This window comes from Amphibalanus amphitrite, unplaced genomic scaffold, assembly GCF_019059575.1.
Source record: "Amphibalanus amphitrite isolate SeventyFive unplaced genomic scaffold, NRLGWU_Aamphi_draft 001433F_arrow, whole genome shotgun sequence".
Taxonomy (NCBI): Eukaryota; Metazoa; Arthropoda; class Thecostraca; order Balanomorpha; family Balanidae; genus Amphibalanus; species Amphibalanus amphitrite.
In genome coordinates, this window is record NW_024882926.1 from 125,690 (window position 1) to 145,746 (window position 20,057).

The 20,057-nt window shown below is 50.8% G+C and overlaps 1 protein-coding gene across 2 annotated transcripts; it reads left to right on the forward strand.

Annotated features, from left to right (window-relative positions):
• The first annotated feature begins 1 nt into the window (after position 1).
• LOC122373025 (histone-lysine N-methyltransferase PRDM9-like) lies at positions 2 to 15,567 on the forward strand. Of its 2 annotated transcripts, XM_043350758.1 has the most exons (11): positions 2 to 427; positions 8,730 to 8,962; positions 9,240 to 9,403; positions 10,696 to 10,772; positions 11,122 to 11,208; positions 11,788 to 11,864; positions 13,119 to 13,212; positions 13,454 to 13,560; positions 13,756 to 13,898; positions 14,175 to 14,314; positions 14,522 to 15,567. In XM_043350758.1, exons 1-11 carry the CDS (start codon positions 301 to 303, stop codon positions 15,217 to 15,219), a joined length of 1,947 nt encoding a protein of 648 aa, XP_043206693.1. In that variant the 5' UTR covers positions 2 to 300; the 3' UTR covers positions 15,220 to 15,567. The 2 variants fall into 2 exon arrangements, with proteins under 2 accessions (XP_043206693.1, XP_043206692.1); XM_043350757.1 differs by having other exon boundaries at positions 188 to 427; positions 14,175 to 15,567.
• The last annotated feature ends 4,490 nt before the right edge of the window (positions 15,568 to 20,057 follow it).

Sequence of the window (20,057 nt, forward strand, 5' to 3'; positions counted from 1 at the left end):
CATATGTCATCATTTACAAGTACTTCGTGTTTTGCTATGAAAACTAGCAAGGCAAGATATATACAAATCGTATTATAAAAAATAAGCATTTTTTTTAATTCAAAGATTTAAAATGAGAGACATGTTTTATAAAAAAAAAACAATTGATAAAAGTCATGACTCATCTTACGGTTTCAAGCAGAAGGCGGAAATAAACAAGTGTGCACGCGTATATTGCGCGATGGGGGCTGCGGTTCTTATTGTTTAAAAATTGAATTTAAATATCTATTTCACATAATAATTACGGCCTTTTATTTCAAAATGGAAAGCGATCGATTTGGTCTAATCCGACAGTATTTTACCCACGACGCGTGGGAAGCGCTCAGCGATATTGAGAAGCAGGCGTACTGCAACATGAAATCCAACTATGAGAAGCTGACTGAACTCGGTAAGAACTAAGATAGCTTTATTTATCAAAATCATTTTGATAAATTTTTTTTTTTGAAAAATAAGTGACCTCAGTCAATGCATGTTTATAGGGTAATCAGAAGTAAAATTCCTCGATTGCCATTTGCCAATGCCCAGGGGCGGATCCAAGGGGGGGGGGTCACATGGGTCATGGCCCCCCCCTTGAGGCCCGGGGGCCCAAAGACCTGCCAGGGGCACCACCGGCCTATCAGGGGTATCACAGTCCTGACAGGGGCACCACAGGACCACCAGGGGCACCACAGGCCTAGCAGGGACACCACGGGCCTGGTGCCCCTGGGCCCTGACAGGACTGTAACGCCCCTGACAAGCCTGAAGTGTCCCCGGCAGGGACGTGGTGCCCCTGACAGGCCTGAGGCGCCCCTGCAAGGCCGGTGGTACCCCTGGCAGGCCTGTGGTGTCCATGGTAGGCCTGTGGTGCCCTTGCTAGGCCTCTGGTGCCCCTGACAGGCTTGTAATGCCCCTGGAAGGACTGTGGTGCCCCTGGGCCCTGACAAGCCTGAGGTGCCCGGCCATGACAGGCCAGTGGTGCCTTGCTAGGCCTGTGGTGCCCCTGGCAGGCCTGTGGTGCCCCTGGCAGGCCTCTGGTGCCCCTGACAGGCTTGCAGTGCCCTTGGAAGGACTGTGGTGTCCCTGGGCCCTGACAACCCTGAGGTGCCCCTGACAGGCCCGTGGTGCCCTTGTTAGGCCTGTGGTGCCCCTGGCAGGCCTCTGGTGCCCTTGCTAGGCCGCTGGTACCCCTGCGCCCTAAGAGGACTGGTGCCCCTGAAAAGTCTGAAGTGCCCCTCGGCAGGCCCGTGGTGCCCCTGACAGGCCCAAGGTGCCCCTGCGAGGCCGGTGGTGCCCCTGGCAGACCTCTGGTGCCCCTGGCAGGTCTGTGGTGCCCCTGGCAGGTCTGTGGCGCCCCTGGCAGACCTGTGTTGACTGGTGCCCCTGCTAGGTCGCTGGTGCCCCTCACAGACCTGTGGTGCCCCTGGGCCTTGACAAGCCTGAGATGCCTGGCTATGACAGGCTCGTGGTGCCCCTGATAGACCAGTGGTGCCCTTGCTAGGCCTGTAGTGCCCCTGGAAGGCCTGTAGTGCCCCTGGCAGGCCTCTGGTGCCCCTGCTACCCCTGCGCCCGGCGGAGGACTATGGTGCCCCTGAAAAGCCTGAAGTGCCTCTCGACAGGCCCGTGGTGCCCCTGACAGGCCCAAGTTACCCCTGCAAGGTCGGTGGTGCTCCTGGCAGGCCTCTGGTGCCCCTGGCAGGTCTGTGGTGCCCCTGGCAGGCCTGTGTTGACTGGTGCCCCTGCTAGGCCGCTGGTGCCCCTCACAGGCCTGCGGTGCCCCTGGAAGGACTGTGGTGCCCCTGCCCCTAGGGGTGCTCATGGGACCAACAGGCCCGTTGTGCCCCTGACAGGCCTGTCGTGTATACTTGCTAGACCTGTGGTGCCCCTGCTTCCTGGCGGGCCTGTGGCGCCCCTACAAGGCCGTAGGTGCCCCTGACAGGTTTGTGGTGTCCCTGGAAGGACTTTGGTGCCCCTGACAAGCCTGAAGTGTCAAGGACAGACCCTTTAGACGCCAGGGTCAAGTTCGTCGGACTGACAACGATTCGCTTACCTGATAACGTTCCTGGTAAGTACTCACTACTCAGCGTCCACAACATATATACACATAGCACATTCATATATACTTGCTTACAATTGGTAAATGTGGTTGTGGCAAAAGTTAAGATACTGACTAAAAATAAAAATTAAAAAGAAAAAAAAACTGAAAATGGGGGCACCACCAAAATGAAGTGGACGAAATCCGTTGAGTTTTTAATTTTGGGTATAGGTAGGGGCACCACTTCGATTCATGACCCTCCCCTTGGAGTTTTCCTGGATCCGCCCCTGCCAATGCCTAGGTGCTCAGCTCAATTCTCGCACGTACTGGTGTTTTGCCCAAGATTCTTCAAGATAGTTTTACTCAAGGCCGTTTTACTTTTGCCAGCCGCCAAGGGCGCACACAAGGGGGAGGCACACGGGCCCGTGCCCCCCCCCCCCATTCAAGTTGGGGGGGGGGGGCAGAGTTGGCCTACGTTACGTTATTTTGAAGTTTTCGGTAACCCGTAGCTGTCAGTACCGTTTCGTAGCGTAATTGGGATGTTTCGGTAGCGTAGTACGGAAAATAATAGAATAACGTGGGAACTACGAAATGGATTCCGTAGCAATTACAGGTCAGCTGTATTTGTATAAGGTACAAAATTCTTTTCAGTTTACTTATATCGTCACCAGACCTCCGGCCGTTTACACGGATGTGAGACGCCTGCTATATGAATACCACTGAGTCTTTCTTCCGGCCGGACCGACACCGGGGATTTCCCACTGGGGAGTCCCAGGGAATTCCCTGTCGGAAGTCCAGCGCATCTAGCGAGTAGCGCGTAGGCACCGCCGCACCGACGATGCTGCAAAGCCGGCGATCATTGTGCGCAGTATTTGGCTTACTAGAGAGTAGAGACTAACCGTTTCCACTGGGTAGTGGATGATGACATATTGCATAACGTAGTACGATGAAATAATTTGCTGCGTTAATTAACAAATACCGTAATTCAGTAACGTAGCAATATATAACGTATCGTAATTCGGTATCGTAGTTTTGGCAAAAAAAGCAAACGTAGCGTAACGTAGTGCGTAACGTAGCGTAGCGCAGGCCAACTCTGTTGGGGGGGGGGGGGGGGGCAGCTCGAAGGAATAGGGGCCTCAAATGGGCCTCTAACTAATCCTTAGACCACCGAAGACCGTGTACAAAGGGCCCTCAAATGGCCTTAAAGGGCCCTCAGATGGTCTCCAAAGGCCCTCAGATGGCCTCGAAGGGCCCTCAGATGACCTCAAAGGCCCCTCAGTTAGCATCATAGGGCCCTCATCTGGTGTCAAAGGGCCCTTAGATGGTGTCAAAGGGCCGTCAGATGGCCTGGAAGGGCCCCAGATGGCCTTAAGGGGCCCTCAGATGACCTCAAAGGGCTCTCAGATGGCCTTAAAGGGCCCTCAGATGGCCTCAAAGGGCCCTTAGATAGGTAACGTCAAACGCCAGCTGGTGCCAGATGGCCCTCAGCTGGCGCCAAATGGCCATCAGAAGGCCTCAAACGGTCCTCAGCTGGAGTCCAGCGGTCCTCAGGTGGCGTCAAGCGGCCCTCAAAAAGCCTCAAGGGGCCCTTAGAAAGCCTCAAGGGGCCCTCAGAAGACCTCAAGGGGCCCTCAGAAGGCCTTAAAGAGCGTCAAAGGGTCTTGAGCTAGGTCAGAGGGCACCCAGCTGATTTCAGAGGGCCCAGAGCTATCGTCAAACTTAAAGGGCCCTTAGCTGGTGTCAGAGGGCCCCAGTTGATGTCAGAGGGTCATCCATTGGCGTCTAATGGCCATCAGAAGGCCCAAAAACGGTCCTCAGCTGGCGTCCAACGGTCCTCAGCTGACGTCAAGAGGCCCTCAAAAGGCCTCAAAGGCCCCTCGACCGCTCGAAGAGCCCTTAGAAGGCCTCAATGGGAACTCAAGAGACGTTAAACGGCCCTCAAAAGGCTTGAAAGGGCCCTCTGCTGATGACAAAGGGCTCGCACCTGAGTCAATAAGAGCCTTGTCAAAAACGGACCTGAGAAACCTTGCCGCCCCTGGTTATCTGCGGGACTCCTACAGTTACCTGAGTGGCCCCGTTTACTGAGGGGCCCTGGTTATTGATGGGGTCCCTGATTACTTGAGGCCTTCTGAGGGCCCTTTAAGGCTATCTGAGATCCCTTTGAGGTCATCTGAGGGCCCATTAAGGCCTGGTTACCAGAGGGGCCCATGGTCATCTGGTGGGCCCCTGATCAATTGAAAACCCCTGGTCATCTGAAACGCTCCTGATTACCTAAAGGGTCCCTGATCACTTGGATTCAGTGACATAGCAAGGGAGCGGGGGGTACGTGCCCGTTCTCGGGTTTAGGGTTTCTTCGAAACCGAGGGGCCCTGCGGCGCCAGTTGGTAGCAGAGGGTTCGCGCTGGCCGCACTTCAACTCGGAAGGACATCACAGGGCTTGTGGGGGCACGTTATTGGCTCCTATGTAGCCACAATTATCTTCATAAAGGCCCAATGCCGGTTTCTGAGAGACCTCGCCGGCCGCTCAGGGCCCTAGTAACGGCCAACGAGGAATTGGCTGCTATGGCTCCACATCCGTCTGTGATAGACACACGTCTCACACCAGTGTTTCTAAAGGCGCCCACAACGGCAACTGCGAGGCCCCTCGCGCCACCTCCAAGGGACCCCCCACCAGCGCATCCTACATCGGCGGCTCTGAGAGTCCCCACACCGGCGCCTCTGAGGGCCAAGTATCAGTGACTCTGAGGGCCTCTTACTAGCCTGAGTGTCCTTGCCAGCCTATGAAGGGCCACTTTCCACTTGCAGGCCATTTTGCAGGGCCACACACATGCCAATGATGGCCTCACCAGTGTCTCTAAGCCCTAAGACCCCGCAACGGCGCCTGTGAGGACCCAACACCAGCGCATCTGACGGCCTTTCACTGGCACCTCTGAGCGCGCCACACACCGGTGACTATGAGGAGCTCGCTCGCTCGTAAAATACTAGTACCATGTACATTAGGCATTAGTGTACATTAGGCACACTCCTCGGGCATAAATGATACTTTTACTTGCCAATTTTCCACATTTTCTCATGCAAAGACCGTTTTAAAGAGACCTATCTGCCAGTGAGACTGGACCCACCGTGCCTCCCTCCTCCTATCGAAAGGTCCTGGATACATCCTTGCCTGAGCTGACCCCGGGCCCCCCGGGTGACTCGCGGGCCCGGGTTCAGGTGACCAGCAGGTGACCCCCTCTTCGGCGAAATTCTGGGTGCGTGTCCGACATGCAGTACATAGTCCTGTTGATTTGATTCATCGGTTAAACATTAAATATAAGTTATAAGCTGGATCCCTAGTCTGTGATCCCGCATCGTTTCAGATATAATGACATTTCATGTCGATGTGCCTAAAAAATATGCAAATATACGTGGAAAAGGAGTACTGCTCCCGCTCATACACATCCGGGCCAAACAGTGACCGACCCCTGCTTCCCAGCCACCCGGGGCCGGTCGGTCGGCCGGCAGTTAATAGTCGCTGCCCGGGGCTGATTTCTCAGGGACTTGCAAAAATGTTCATTAATGAAATGTTTTACGTAATAAATTAGATGATTAGGTATATGTACCGGCTTTGAGTCGCAGTTGAGAAAAAAAAATGCTAGCGTAAGAATATAAATGTTTTGAAAATTAAGCTGGTTCGGAAATAATTGTTTTACCATGCAATGACAAAAGCTCAAGCTTCAAACCAACCGAAATATAACCCCGTGGGCCGTATTTTTTTTTTGGGGGGGGGGGCCTTCGGCATGGGGGGCCCAGTGCGAAGGTCGTGCCCCCCCCCCCATTCAAAAATCCTGTGTGCACGCCTGCCAGCCGCGTCCCGTGGGCGTATAGGGGGGGTCCGCTGGACCTCCTCCCCTCCCCGGCGTTTGGCTCCTGATCAAGATAGGCAGTAGGCTTAAAGGTAGACTGCCACCTTTTTTCCACAAAACGGTTTTCACTAGAGCTGAGCCACCTATGTCCCAGACTGAAGTCGGTTTTCCGAAATTCGAACCCGTTTGCGAGAAATCGGAGACCAAAGTTCAGTTTGATGCCATTTTTTTAGTCCAAGATAACCGACATCTCTACTGTTTATCGATAACTTTGAAACATGAATTTTCTTATCTTTTGGTAAATATATGTCAAAACTTTGATTGTTTCGAGATCAGAGAAGAATTTTGGAGTGTCAAAATAAAAGTTAAACTTATATATTCAGTAATTCATTTTTTCCAAAAAAGTGTGGGAAATGGGGTTTAACATGGGCCAGACCCATTCCAAATGAGCCATGATTTTTAAATGTTTTACGAACTTAAATGCAAAATAAATTAAACATGGCCAATTTCTTATGAAATCATATATTAGTAAATCATAAAATACCTTCCTTTTTCAAATAAAATGTAATAATCTTATGACCTTGAAGTCTAGTGATGTGTAAACATTGTCGCTAGACATTAACCGATTGATAATTACGGAGCGAGCGAAGCGAGCGTAGTCTTTCCTTAGATTAACAGAAATTTCTGAGTATGAGCGGCCGGCCGGCCGGCCGGCCGGCCGTGCGGACGCTTTTGCGAGGCTTATATCTCAGCAACCACTTGACCGATTTACACGCGGTAAATTTTGTAGGGTAGCTTCATTCCTTCTACCAAGTATTGGACTATTCCCGATGCATGTGGATGACCCCTTATGCACGTGCCACGTGCAAAACGAAGAGGTGTCAGTTTTGTAATTGTTGCAATATCTCGGTAACTACTTGGCCGATTGCGCTGAAAGTTGGCATGTAGATAGGCACCCACTAGGCACTGCATATCCATGTGCCAGAGTTGGGGTGCTGCTGCACGTGCGCACGTGCAGGGGTCGTTTCCAGATCTCGAGAACGGCTGGACCGATGGCGCTCAAATTTGGTACACGATTAGGGACCAGTTAGTAGGGTGCCGTGCACAAGTCAGTTGGGACCCATTTTGCACGTGCGCACGTGCAGGGTGCCACTTCCAGATCTCGAGAACGGCTGGGCCGATTGTGCTCAAATTTGGCACATCGCTAGAAACCGGTCAGTAGGGTGCCGTGCACAAGTCAGTTGGAGGTACCCCCTCGAAATTTCGCACGTGCAAGACTCACCCCCTCGCTCGCTCCGTTAGTCGCCCCAAAAGGCGTTATACTGGTTGTATGATAATCGACAATTTTTTTCGCGATTCACGTGATTATACTTTGTCAGGTCAATTCTAAAATTTTGTTTTGTCCAGGCAATAAATCATAGGCCGATCTGAGAAAACTTTTTGAAGGTGGCAGTCTTCCTTTAACCCGCGCCCCGTAGGGCTATCGGCGGATCCTACCACCCGTAGGGGGGGGGGCGTTTCGACCCCCCCCCCAAGGATCTCGGAAATTTACCGGCCGATTTTCAAAATTCAAATGGCGTTCGATAGCCCTATCCAGGAACTACCTTGTGACCAAATTTCATTGACCTAGGTCAAACCGATGACGTCACAGGTCAGGTCAAAGGTCGGATTTTCACCGTTCACAGACATTTCAAGAAATGTGTTGTGAAATCGAGTAAATTGGTAAGTTATTGAAAACCATCGATGGTAAATTGTTCGTCAAACACATACTTCGCTATCTGGGGTCACTGATACCAGGTCAGGTCACAGAGGTCAGGTCACTGGGGGTCACCTGGGGGTCACAATATGAAAGTGTCGTGTGATACATGTTTTATGGTCCATTTTACATGACAAATGCGATTATGTGGGTCAGGCAGCCTTTGGGGCCAGCTTAGGTCACGTTTTGGTGAAGGTCAGGTCAAGGTCAGGTCAAATTAGGTCAAATTTCAAAGTTGATATTTTTGCATAAAATGGGTATCCATTCGATGCAGCTCGTCACTAGGAGTCTAATGGTGGTCTTTGTTTTGCTCTACGTGGTCTAGAATTGCCAAAAATTGAGTTTGAAAATTTGACATCATCATTTTTGAACAGTTTTTTTCGCTATAACTTGGCCAAAAAACAAGATATTGATCTGAAATTTGGTATGTAGATAGAAGACGGTAGGTACTAACACATATATTCCGGGTTTTTCGAAACTCAAAAAACTTTTTGGATTGTTTGGCAAATATATTCGAAAAATTGCTTTTTTGATTTTTGGGGGTCAAAACTCAAAAATTTCAAAAATCCGAGATAGCAGTTTTGTAGCCTTGGTAATTCTACACCTTTTTTGTCTGATCATTTTTCTGTGTCTTCAAAGCTGTAGGCCTGACAGCTCTTCTCGATGGCAGAACATGACGTCACTCTGACGTCATTTGTGGCCAACCTGTCATAGCCTCTGGAAAAATTTTTGGTCACAATGTGTAAAATTGATGCCCGGAGGGGTCCTGAAAGTTTGGTGGCGACAGGCGATACCTCAAGCCGTTTAGGAGACGGAAAAGGACAGGGGGGCCTTTTCGCCCCCCCCCCTACGGGGCGCGGGTTAATTAACAGCTCTAGTTACGGTTCGGGGTTATGTCCATAGGCGTCGGGACGGGGGGAGCACCGGGGCACCGTGCCCCCTTTAATTTCGGCATTTTAACATTAGCCCTCTAAGTGTTGCATGGAAAGAATGGGATCAAAGGTCGGTAGTGCCCCCCCCCCCCTTAATTGAAGGTGTTCCGCCGCTACTGGTTATATCTTTTCCCACGGTCTCACAGGCATCGCGGGCCAGCCACCGTCGTTCATGCGCGCACCGCCGCCGCCGCCGCCTCGGCCGGCCCGACCGAAACGGCCTCGAGTGAGGTCACCTGGCAGCGGCGACGATGATTGGAGCCCGTCGCGATGCGTCCGGCCGGCCCAGCGGCGGTCGCGTTCCACCGTGCGACGTGGCGCCGCCAAGAGCAGGTTCCAGCCCCCGGTGAAGAGGACGGCGACGGTGACATCGGCTGAGGTTGGTGGGGAGTTACTGTTGGGGCGGTGGTGGCCGTCTTCTCTGCAAAACACGGGACATGTAACATTTCTTTCCAGAGAGGTACAGTAGCATTTTACGCGCTTGTTATAATTGTGGGGCAAGGTAATAATTATTAGGAAGTATTTAATTAGGTAGTAATTTACGCTCCTACTTGCTAGATATCGAGTCATTTCCCGTTCAATAATATACCCGAGGCTGGAAGGTCATCGCTTGGCTTTCTTGGAGTTTCTTATCAGCACCTGTCACTATATTTCAGACGGCGCCCGCTGCTTCCTCGGCCGTGTCCGGTGACGTCCAGTCGCAGGACCAGCGTCGGGTCACCACAGAGGAGGCGGCAGCAGAGGAGGCGGACCGGTCTCCGCACCGGCCGCCGTCGCCGCCGTACGATTTCATTGGCTTTACACTGGAGGATCAGTACAAGTAAGTGACGGCGCCGACACTACAGTTAAACCATTAATTACCTAATTGTGTGAGCGATTACTGCCGACTAACCTATGATCGTTAGCTACTTATTATCGTTGTTTTGTTGATGTTTGTTGGACGCGTCGCATCAGTTTCTGGCCACAAATATGCAAGCAGATGTGCAGTCGGCTGGATACGGTAAATATCTAACCAATTGACAAGATCATATTCAAGACAACATTGGCCGGTGCCCGGTTTTTTACACATGTGAAAAAAGAACTGGCTTGACCTCGCAGTTGCGATACAGTTCGATCATCCCGAATTAACTGGTTTAAGACCATCTATCAACGTTCCAATGCAACGATTACATGTTGTTACGAGCGAGCGAGCGAAGCGATTCCTTTAAAAATGAAGATGTTAGCGGCGATTGAAATTTTGCCGTTTTTTAGGCGAAAATGGCGAACATGACGTCACTAAAACGTTAATTTCTCAAAAATTTTCCGACAGATTTCGCTCAAATTTTCAGGGAACGTGTCAAATTGATGTATGATAAGGTACTGTAAGTTTGACGTCGCTGGCGTAACGCGTTTAGAAGTTATTGGCGAAAAACGGGAGGGGGGGGCAGATTCTGCCCCCCCCCCCCAGCGGGGCGCGGGTTAAGGGTGTTCAAGCTGTTTTGCAAAAGTAGTGCTTTTGACAGGCTCATATCTCAGCAGCCGCTTGGGCGATTGTCTTGCGGCAATTTTTGTGTGGTAGCTGCATCCCCTCTACCAAAGGTCGGATACTCTTGATCTATGTGAGTGACCCCCACTGCACATGCAAAACAAAAAAGAAGAGGTGCCAAATTTGTTCCCATTTCAATAACTCGGTAATTACTGGGGCGATTTCGCTGAAACTTGGCATACAGGTAGGCACCCACCAGGCAATGCATTCCCATGTGTTGCGGTTAGGGTGCTACTGCACGTGCGCACGTGCAGGGGGCGTTTCCAGATCTCGAGAACGGCTGGGCCGATTGCGCTCAAATTTGGTACACGGTTGGGGACCAGTTAGTAGGGTGCCGTGCAAAAGTCATTTTGGACCCCGTTTGTACGTGCGCACGTGCAGAATGCCGCTTCCAGATCTCAGGAACGACTGGGCCGATTGCGTTCAAATTTGGCACACCGCTAGCGACCGGTTTGAAAGGTGCTTTGCACAAGGCCCGTTGGAGGTACCCTCTCGCCCTTCCGCACGTACAGGGCTCACTATCTCGCTCGTTCGTTCTTCGCCCATAAGGCGTTTTACTGGTGTATGACTTTGAACGCCTTTCTCAGGGCCCGGCACGCTGTGGACACGAAAGCTGAACTGCTGTGGAACCACATCATCGCCGAGTTCAAGGACTTGGGAGAAGGTAAGGATCGTGTTTGCTTTGACTAGTTCGTAGCTATATGCCAAACTCTGTAGTCTTCGAATAAATTATCTATTGCAACATGTTGGTAGTAACATTTTTGTAACAACAGAGCACAAGGTAGTCTGTTGCTATTAGACTACCTACCTTGTTCTCTATAAGGTAGCCATCAGTTTTATTGGCGAGCCATAATTTTCATAAGTTTAGGCATGTTTTGTTTTAACGTGCGATAACCACGGTTCGATAAATATGGGCTGAATCGTAGGCTGTTGATTGCGTATTTTCCGTGCTGCACATATAAGTGGACCTTTAAAATGATTTGACCGTTTTTTTTTGCGTCCATATTTCACAGAGCCTCCCGAGCGGGAGGTGTTCAAACGCCGCCGGAACATGGTGAACTACCGGGAGGAGGAGGACCTGGACGACGACGACTACATCTGTGAGTTGCGTGTTTTGTCATAAACTAATTTAGTATTTTGCCGTAACGGTTCGTAGCTTTCCTGGAGTACGATTTCATTGCTGTTTTTTTTTTTACACTCAATGAAGAGTACAGTGTATGATGACGATGAAGTTAAATATCAGGTGTGTGTGAAAGTAAGGCATAGTGATATATCTCAGCACGGCCTGGTTCGGGAGCTCACCAGGGATGAGCATAAGCTCCCTTTTCTCAGCATCTTATTCCTGCTGCCATAATAATCAAGTTGCATTTCAGTAGTAACGAAACAGAAAATCAGTAGAACGGACGTGTTACGTTTCGGTGTGTAACGTGACTTTCACGTTACGTGCAGATAGGTGGATCCATAGATAACATGAATCCATACTCGTAGATAACATAGCTGATAACATGATTCATGTTATCTATCGTCAATCGTGGATCTTGAAAGAAAACGCTGATTTCGACCTATTCTGTAGTCAGTATAGGTAACTCAGGTAAGGTACCTATGTTCCATGTCTGTGTGTTGAGTAAATCACATATTAACTGATGAACACATTTATATCTTTTTTCGTGTTGTTCCAGTCTGTGACGAGTGTGACCGCGAGTGGGAGGGCGACTGTCCTGTCCACGGTCCGCTGCAGGTCGTACCCGACACCAAGGTACGGAACGGAGCACGGTAGGGTCCTATCGCAGTAATTTCCCTCGCTTCATTCGTAAGATGTCTGATAACTGTCAGTACTCAACACAGTCCCTTTATGCACTGGCGAGCACTTTATGTAGTGTATATATTGTGCAGTTGGAAGCTCGTTACTTACCATTGCTCATTATTTTCTCTCATCTTGCCGTAAGAAGTTTGACGTTTGCTAATTAGTACCTTTGTCGTTCTTCAGTGCCGATAAACCATTTTAGTCTTAGAACGCTCCGTCATCATTCTATTTGCAATAATTCAAGTCATTTTTAACCCTCGCCCGCACATGCCATTTTCCCATCCTAGAACGCACTTGGGGGGGGGGGGGGGGGTTGCCACCTTCCCGCGCCATTTCGTTCCTGTTGGAGATAGAGCTTCGCGGTAAAGACCAAAAAGATTCTTTGGGAAGAGACAAATCCAATGATACCCAGTTTTACCTCCTCAGGTCAGTCATTGACCATCCAGGTCAGGTCAAACTAAAACTTTTGCTGTTTTGGGTCACCGTTGGATATCAAGTGCGCTGCTTATCATATACCGATGACGATGCCGTTTTCTGGTGACAAGTCAGCTAGAAACTCTTTGTCACACTACCCGACCAGATTTTTGCTGCGGAGGTCATTTCAGGTCAAGTTAGGTCAAGGTCAATGATATGTGTTTGTATGTCTGTGTGTGTCTGTGTGTATACTGATGTGTGCACCGATTGTTTATGTGTCCATATTACATGAAATCATGATCTGAGTAGCTTTTACCAAAAATGCAGTCAAAAAAAGTCACGAAAAGTAAATTCATCTTGCCTAAAACGCAATTATTTTAGGTGACCTAGGTTGACCTTGACCCTGACCTTGACATCTGTACATCGTCGAACAACATGTTCCATGATAGGTCGGAGGTAAGACTGGCAAAAAATGCCGAAATCAAGGTTCAAAAGCTCACAAGGCCCATAGCCAACGCAAGATGTTGAGAATTGGTCATTTGGTCATGGCATGACCTGAAAAACAAGGTCATATCTCCGAAACCGAAAACCACAGAAACTTGAAATTTTCAGTGGACATCAAGAAAGGATAGAGGAGCAGCTATACCAAAAATCAGGCTTCTAGCTCTAAAAATGTTGAGTGCAGAGCAGAAAGACTACCTGGAGGGTGGCAACCACCCCCCCCCCCCCATGTGCGGGCGAGGGCTAACGGTAATTGGTTAATTTTATCATAGGAACACGCGTCTTGCACAGGTCCCGTTCGACACTGGCGATCCTGAGCGAGACATCAAGACCCGTCCCGAGTTCCTCAACCCGGGCCGGTCCAAAATCCCCGGAGCCAACACCGGTAAAATCCTCATTATTTATCCTGCACTGCATTGACTATATTTTCTTCGTCCCCTGTTTTTTTTTTCATTGATGATTCCATTTATCCCTCTATTGGTGTTATGTTTAGTTTATGTTGATGTCATTCATCACGATTTACCGAAATTTCATTTCCATTACGAGTTTTAATAAGGCTTGTTTTAATGGCTTAGCTCTCCGATTGAAGTATGGATCTGTTTATGTCCCCACCCTATTTCACACAGGCATTTGGACGGAGAAGGACCTGCCGGCGCGGCTGAGGTTCGGTCCCTACGAGGGCATCGTCACCGCCGACCGGCGCCAGGCCACCGACTCGGGCTACAGTTGGGAGGTGAGAGAGCGGCGGGTCTGGGGCGGGATATGAGAGGGACAAAATCCGCCTAATAATGAGTAATGAATGAAGGCAATAATTTGTATAGTTTGTTATAGCTCCGGTGTGTGATACACTAGAAGACGTTTGGGAACCATTCGATTAGCAATTCTTTACGACTAGTAAATCTGTGCTTTGTTTGCTGACATTTCGCAGATCAAAAAGAGTCGCCGCGTGCACCACTACGTGAACGCTGGCGACTCGAGCTCCAGCAACTGGCTGCGGCTGGTCAACTGTGCCCGCTTCGAGCAGGAGCAGAACCTGATTGCCTTCCAGTACAAGGGCCAGATGTACTACAGGTAACGGTGAATCACGCATATGCAGATGGCTGTCCAATGGCTGGTAATTGATATTCGAGTACATACCTGCTATGGATATCCATGTAAGTACGTGTGTCATCCCATCACGCGGTTGATTTCATAGATTTCAGCCCGTAATGAATAAATAAATTACTATAATTTCGACTGTGCGTACGTTTCAGCATGTATTGTGTAAGCACAAAGCACATCTGAGCAAAAGGCTACATCTACGCACACAGTGTCATCTCTGATTCCGATTATTCGTATGTCCTCCAGAACGTACAAGCCGATTGTGAAGGGCTCCGAGCTGCTGGTCTACTACGGAGACGCCTACGCCCGGGAGCTCAACATCAACGTGCAGACGTTCAGGAAGGCTCCGGCCACCGCCCCGCCGCCAGCAGCTGCCATCGTGTCAGGTAGGCAGCCTACGATGCCTACGACTGCCATCCCCAAGGCCAAACTGACTGGAGCGACATCTATTACATGCCGCGCTATCAGCTGGTCGATTAGTACTGGCAAGCAAGGATGCACTTCAACATCACCCGAAGCCAACGATGCTGATTATATATTTATGTATGCATTGTGTGGCATATGCTGCATTACACTGCAATGTCATTCGCCAGGTGGCTCCACGGTCCGCTGCGTCCACTGCGACTACGCCTGTCTGGGACAGGAGCGGCTGGACAGGCATGTGAAGACATGGCACGGTCACATCGGCAGGAACGGACGGTACAAGTGTGAGTGGTGTGAGTACTCGACGAACGATGTGTGTAAAATGAGTCGCCATCGCCTCACCCACACGGGAGAGCGGCCCCACCGCTGTGACGAGTGCGGCAGGACGTTCACTCTACTCATTAGTCTGACCGCTCACCGCCGTATACACACCGGCCAGAGACCGTTCGTGTGTGACGCCTGTGGGAAGGCGTTCACACAGAACGGTGCCCTAACGAGACACAGACGGATCCACACTGGGGAGAAGGTGCGTCAGTGTGAGCAGTGTGGCGCCGTGTTTAACATCCTGTCTAATTACACCAGACATATGCGGTCTCACAGCGGAGTGAAGCCGCACCGGTGCCAGGTGTGCTCGGCCCGGTTCGTTATACGACAGCACCTCACCACACACATGCGGACTCACACGGGGGAGCGGCCGTACGGGTGCTCCTTCTGCCCGGCACGGTTCGCGGTTCAGTCGGTCATGAGGAAACACGTCACCATCCGGCACACACACGACTACCGACACAGGTGTGAGCGGTGTGGTAAGGGATTTGTGGCGCCCGGTGAACTGAGGAAACACAGTGAGAGGTGTTCGGTGACCAGCTGATGTGTGTGCAGCTGTACTGGCGGGGTGGTTGTTACGAGCTTATTGTGATTGTTTATAGCATGTTTTTGCTTCTCATGAATCAACTTATTGGTGACGACGTCACTGTTTGCTGTGATTGTTAATGGAAGCGCTGGTGCATGCGAATTTATCAATTTTGAATGCATCACACGTGCATAGTTTGTTGGCATTGTGCTTTATGTATGATGCATATTCTTGTGATTGCTATTATTTTCCCCAGCAGTACTGGGCATGTCGGTAAGTGGTTATTGTATACCACAATCGTAAACCCCATGCGGCGTTGCATTAATGTTTTATAGTTTCCTCCGTTTAATAAAGTTTGGTGTTCGACTCTGTATGTATGTACATACATCTGTTCCAAACGCCCGGCTCACACACACCAGATTCAGAGGTGACCTGTCTGGGTGCACCCGGCTGACGCCCCATACCGACGGCACAGACCCAGTGGTGACCTGTCTCGGTGCACCCGGCTGACGCCACATACCGACGGCACAGACTCAGAGGTGGCCTGTCTCGGTGCACCCGGCTGACGCCACAATATACCGACGGCACAGACCCAGTGGTGACCTGTCTCGTGTCTCGGTGCACCCGGCTGACGCCACAGACCGACAGCACAGACCCAGTGGTAGCCTGTCTCGGTGCACCCGGCTGACGCCACATACCGACGGCACAGACCCAGTCCAGTGGTGACCTGTCTCGGTGCACCCGGCTGACGCCACATACCGACGGCACAGACCCAGTGGTGACCTGTCTCGGTGCACCCGGCTGACGCCACATACCGACGGCACACCACCTTTAGCACAGTGTTGGACCCGTGTCTGTCCGTGTGATGTGGGAGACGGTCAGCACGGACACGGATTATCACCGGATAGACCCGGGTGTGACCACAGCAGGGATCGGGATTGGTGGTCCACACTGACTCGAACAGTCCAGTCCCAGCGAGGCTCTGATGTGATGGTCGTGCTATAAGCTCAGCCCTCACACTGGGTGGAGACTAAATATTTCGCGTCGCGTCTATCTGGCGACAGCTAACTTAAGACGCGTCTAGCTTGGAAGTCTCCGTCCAACAGTTAGACGCCAAGTTAAACGCCAACTTGGACGTCTGCTCAGTTAGTCGCCAGTTGGACGCGACTGCCAGTGGAAGTCTCCGCCCAATATTCAGGTAAACAGACACAAACACCACCCAGAAAGATCCACTGCACTCTATAGAAACTACTTCGGCGACTGAGCCGGTGACTGAGGGCCCGCCACGATTGACGGGTGATCCAGATCCTCCCCCCCCCCCCATATCCGCCCACAGCACAGGAGGGTGGCCGCCGCTGTGGGTTGTGAGCCGACCCACTTGAGCCGGATGGATCAGTGGCCAGTTTTACCAACAGAAAAATAGCCGCCTGCCGGAATTTGTTTTGCCTAGTGACCGCTTCATAATACGAAGCGTAAACGGTAAAGCCCTATCCGCTTATATGCCCATCGCGTTTACGCTTTGTATGTGAAGCGGTCCAGAGGCGGATCCAGCTCAGAGTTTTTTCTTGGGGGGGGGGGGGGGCAAACCATAACAATTTATCGATTCTTTCCATGCCTTGTCCATAGGCGTAATGTTAAAATTATGCCGTTTGGGGGGGGGGGCAAATGCCCATTTTGCCCCCCCCCTGGATCCGCCACTGAAGCGGTCTTTAAAAAAAAAATCCGGCAGGTGGCTATTTTTCTGTTGGTAAAACTGGCCTCAGAATAGATGACGGGGACCGCTCAACTTGGAGCAAGAGAGAGAAAGAGGGATTGGTGCGTTAGCGTATAGGTATGTACCTACTTACCTATGTATTGGGATATATTTGAGGTATGAATTTATCTGGGAGTTTTTGTTTGTTTGCTTGTTTCGTTTGGAACAAGCTAGCTCGGCATTGCAGAACGAAGGGATGCTAGGAAAGGGCGGATCGACATTGTGCTATGTGGGTCTCCTGGGCCGCGGCCTGGCGGCGGGCCCGTCCAGGGAGGACCGATTGGCCACGTTCAGGGACAGCTCGCCGGCGTGTATTACTTTCTAACCAATCCACTGGCCTCCCAAATAGTCACCCCGGAGAGGAATTATAGGTCCCGGCCTCCCAAATAGTCACTCCGGAGAGGAATTACAGGTCCCGGGCCTCCCAAATATAGTCACCCCGGAGAGGAATTATAGGTCCCGGGCCTCCCAAAGGGTCACCCCGGAAAGGAATTACAGGTCCCGGACTCCCAAACCGTCACCCCGGAGAGTAATTACAGGTCCCGGGCCTCCCAAATAGTCACCCCGGAGAGGAATTACAGGTCCCGGGCCTCCCAAATAGTCACCCCGGAGAGGAATTGCAGGTCCCGGGCTCCCAAATAGTCACCCCGGAAAGGAATTACAGGTCCCGGGCTCCCAAACCGTCAGGCGTCACCCCGGAGAGAAAGTATAGGTTCCAGGCCTCCCAAATAGTTACCCCGGAGAGCAATAGTACAGGTCCCGGGCTCCCAAATAGTCACCCCGGAGAGGAATTACAGGTCCCGGGCCTCCCAAATATAGTCACCCCTGAGAGGAATTATAGGTCTCGGGCTCCCAAACGGTCACCCCGGAGAGGAATTACAGGTCCCGGGCCTCCCGGTGGTGACCCGACGGCTCACCTGCACCAATTGTCAGGTGCAAAGTAACCACCAGCCCGGAGCCAAGTGTAAGATGCAAGAATGGGGCCCTGTTTCACGGCCGCTGCCAAGACACGTGACGATTTGGGTTTCCAATGGCGCTGCCGGCTACAGCGTGCTGGCAGCGTCGGTGAAACACCGCCCGGACCGCGGCTTGGAAGCCGCAGCCCCATAGGTGGAGATCTCGGGGGGGGGGGGTCGGGACTCGGGGGGGGGGGGGGTCAGGACCCCCTGAAAACGAATTACTGCTATGTAAGTCAATGGTACTGCATCCAGCCCGCCTCCATCTGCCCGGCCTGGACACCCCCCCCCCTGAAATTTTGACAGATCTCCACCCCTGCGCAGCCCCATGCAGCCCGCAACTGGCAACAGACGGCTGAGGTAATGTCAAGGTCACCTCTAGGGACGGTGGTGTTTCATCGGTGATAGCAGCACGCTGCTAATTACACGTGTCACATTGGGTTTCCATGGGGACGTCAACAAGCTTTTTTTGTTTTGTTGGGTTAGGCCCTTTCCAGGGGCGCACCCAGGATTTTCCAGGGGAGGGGGCCCGGGCTCAAAGGGGCCTCCGTGTTCCGCTTGCCAGGGGGCCTTTTCTCTATCGAGGGGGCCTCCAAATGGCTTACTTTTTGACGGCCTCTGTATGTTTGGTGACGTTCTTAGCGTTATTAGTAAAGCTTAACCCTCACCCTGGCAGGGGGGTCGATGCGACCCCCCCCCCCCTAAGGTTTTTCAAAGATAGCGTAAAATTGGCGGCGCGCAACGCCGCTAAATTTGGCACAACCTATGGGGCAACCTTTTTTCATGTGATCTGCAAATTTCAGGTCCGGTCGACCTTGGGTCAGGCCACCATGTCAGAAAAACGGGTACAAGGTTATGGTCAAATTTAATTTTTTATGTACCTGTCCAACGCACAGTTTTGGACTGATTTCCTTCAAACTTTCAGGATGTGCTAAGTTCACCGAGCTGTATAATATGTAGTTCGTTTTTTATGTCACTGACCTGAGGTCAGTTAGGGGTCATTACGTCGTAATGTTAAGCCTATGGGAAAATATTCAAATAACTCCTATTCGGAAAATATAGAGATGTCCGCTTCGTTGTATCCCTTTTGTTCTTTGATACCACAGTACTTAACATAATGTCACTCGGTGTTTCTTTGTTTGGTGTACTTATCTAAGGTTCAGGTCAAATGAGGTCAACTCAGGTCAAATGACGTTTGTGCCGATAACTTGTCACATAATAGAACAGGTTTCAAAATGGTATCATTCTGTTCCTCTTGAACAGCTGAGTCGAATGATATGCAACATTAAGCATTTCAACCATTCCTAAGACTTAAGTTTTACTTAAGTTGTGCACTTAAGTACACTTTAATACCTACACTTTTAAGTACACTTAAGCAAACAAAAAAAGTATATCATTCGACACGCCTTGACGTGCTGAGTTCACTGGTGCTTTTGTTTTGCTCTATCTTAACCCGCGCCGGGCCGGGGGGTGTTTGAACACCCCCCCCCCCCCCCCGGCGGCTTTTCGCAGCTCCGCGCCGCCGTTTTTAACACACCTGTTCGTGCATCTTTTCCGCACATGCTGTGAAAATTTCAGACCCAGGTCTCTCAAGGTCAGGTCAGAAACAAATTAGAATGTTCGTCATGGCTACACCCATAGACCACTATATATCTATAGAGACCAGATATATAGTGGTCTATGCTACACCGACCGCACGATTGCCTTGAAACTTTCAGCGATTGATGAGAGTAACAGTGTATCTCGTGTATCCTATAAAAGCGTGTATAAAAACCTATTAAACGTGTATCTCGGAATTTCGATATCGGTGACCTAAGGTCAGGTCAATTTTGCGGCCTCGCTATTATAATTCAATGGGAGAAAATTGAAAGGCGTCTGTTTTGCACGAACGCCATTCTAGACACTCTCAAACATCGGGATGTAGGTAAAATGGACACACTGAACCCGAAAATTGCACCTGTGACCCGGAGTGTGACCCCTCGTTCTGAGATGTCCCCGAGGTCATCTCAGGTCACGAATAGTATCTAACAGTTTTTTGCTAATAACTTCTGATAGAGGCATGATAGAGCGATGAAAACGCCTTAGATGTGTTCGGCTCGACGATGCGGATCGACTGATATGCAACATGACCTTTTCCGGTCAGGTCC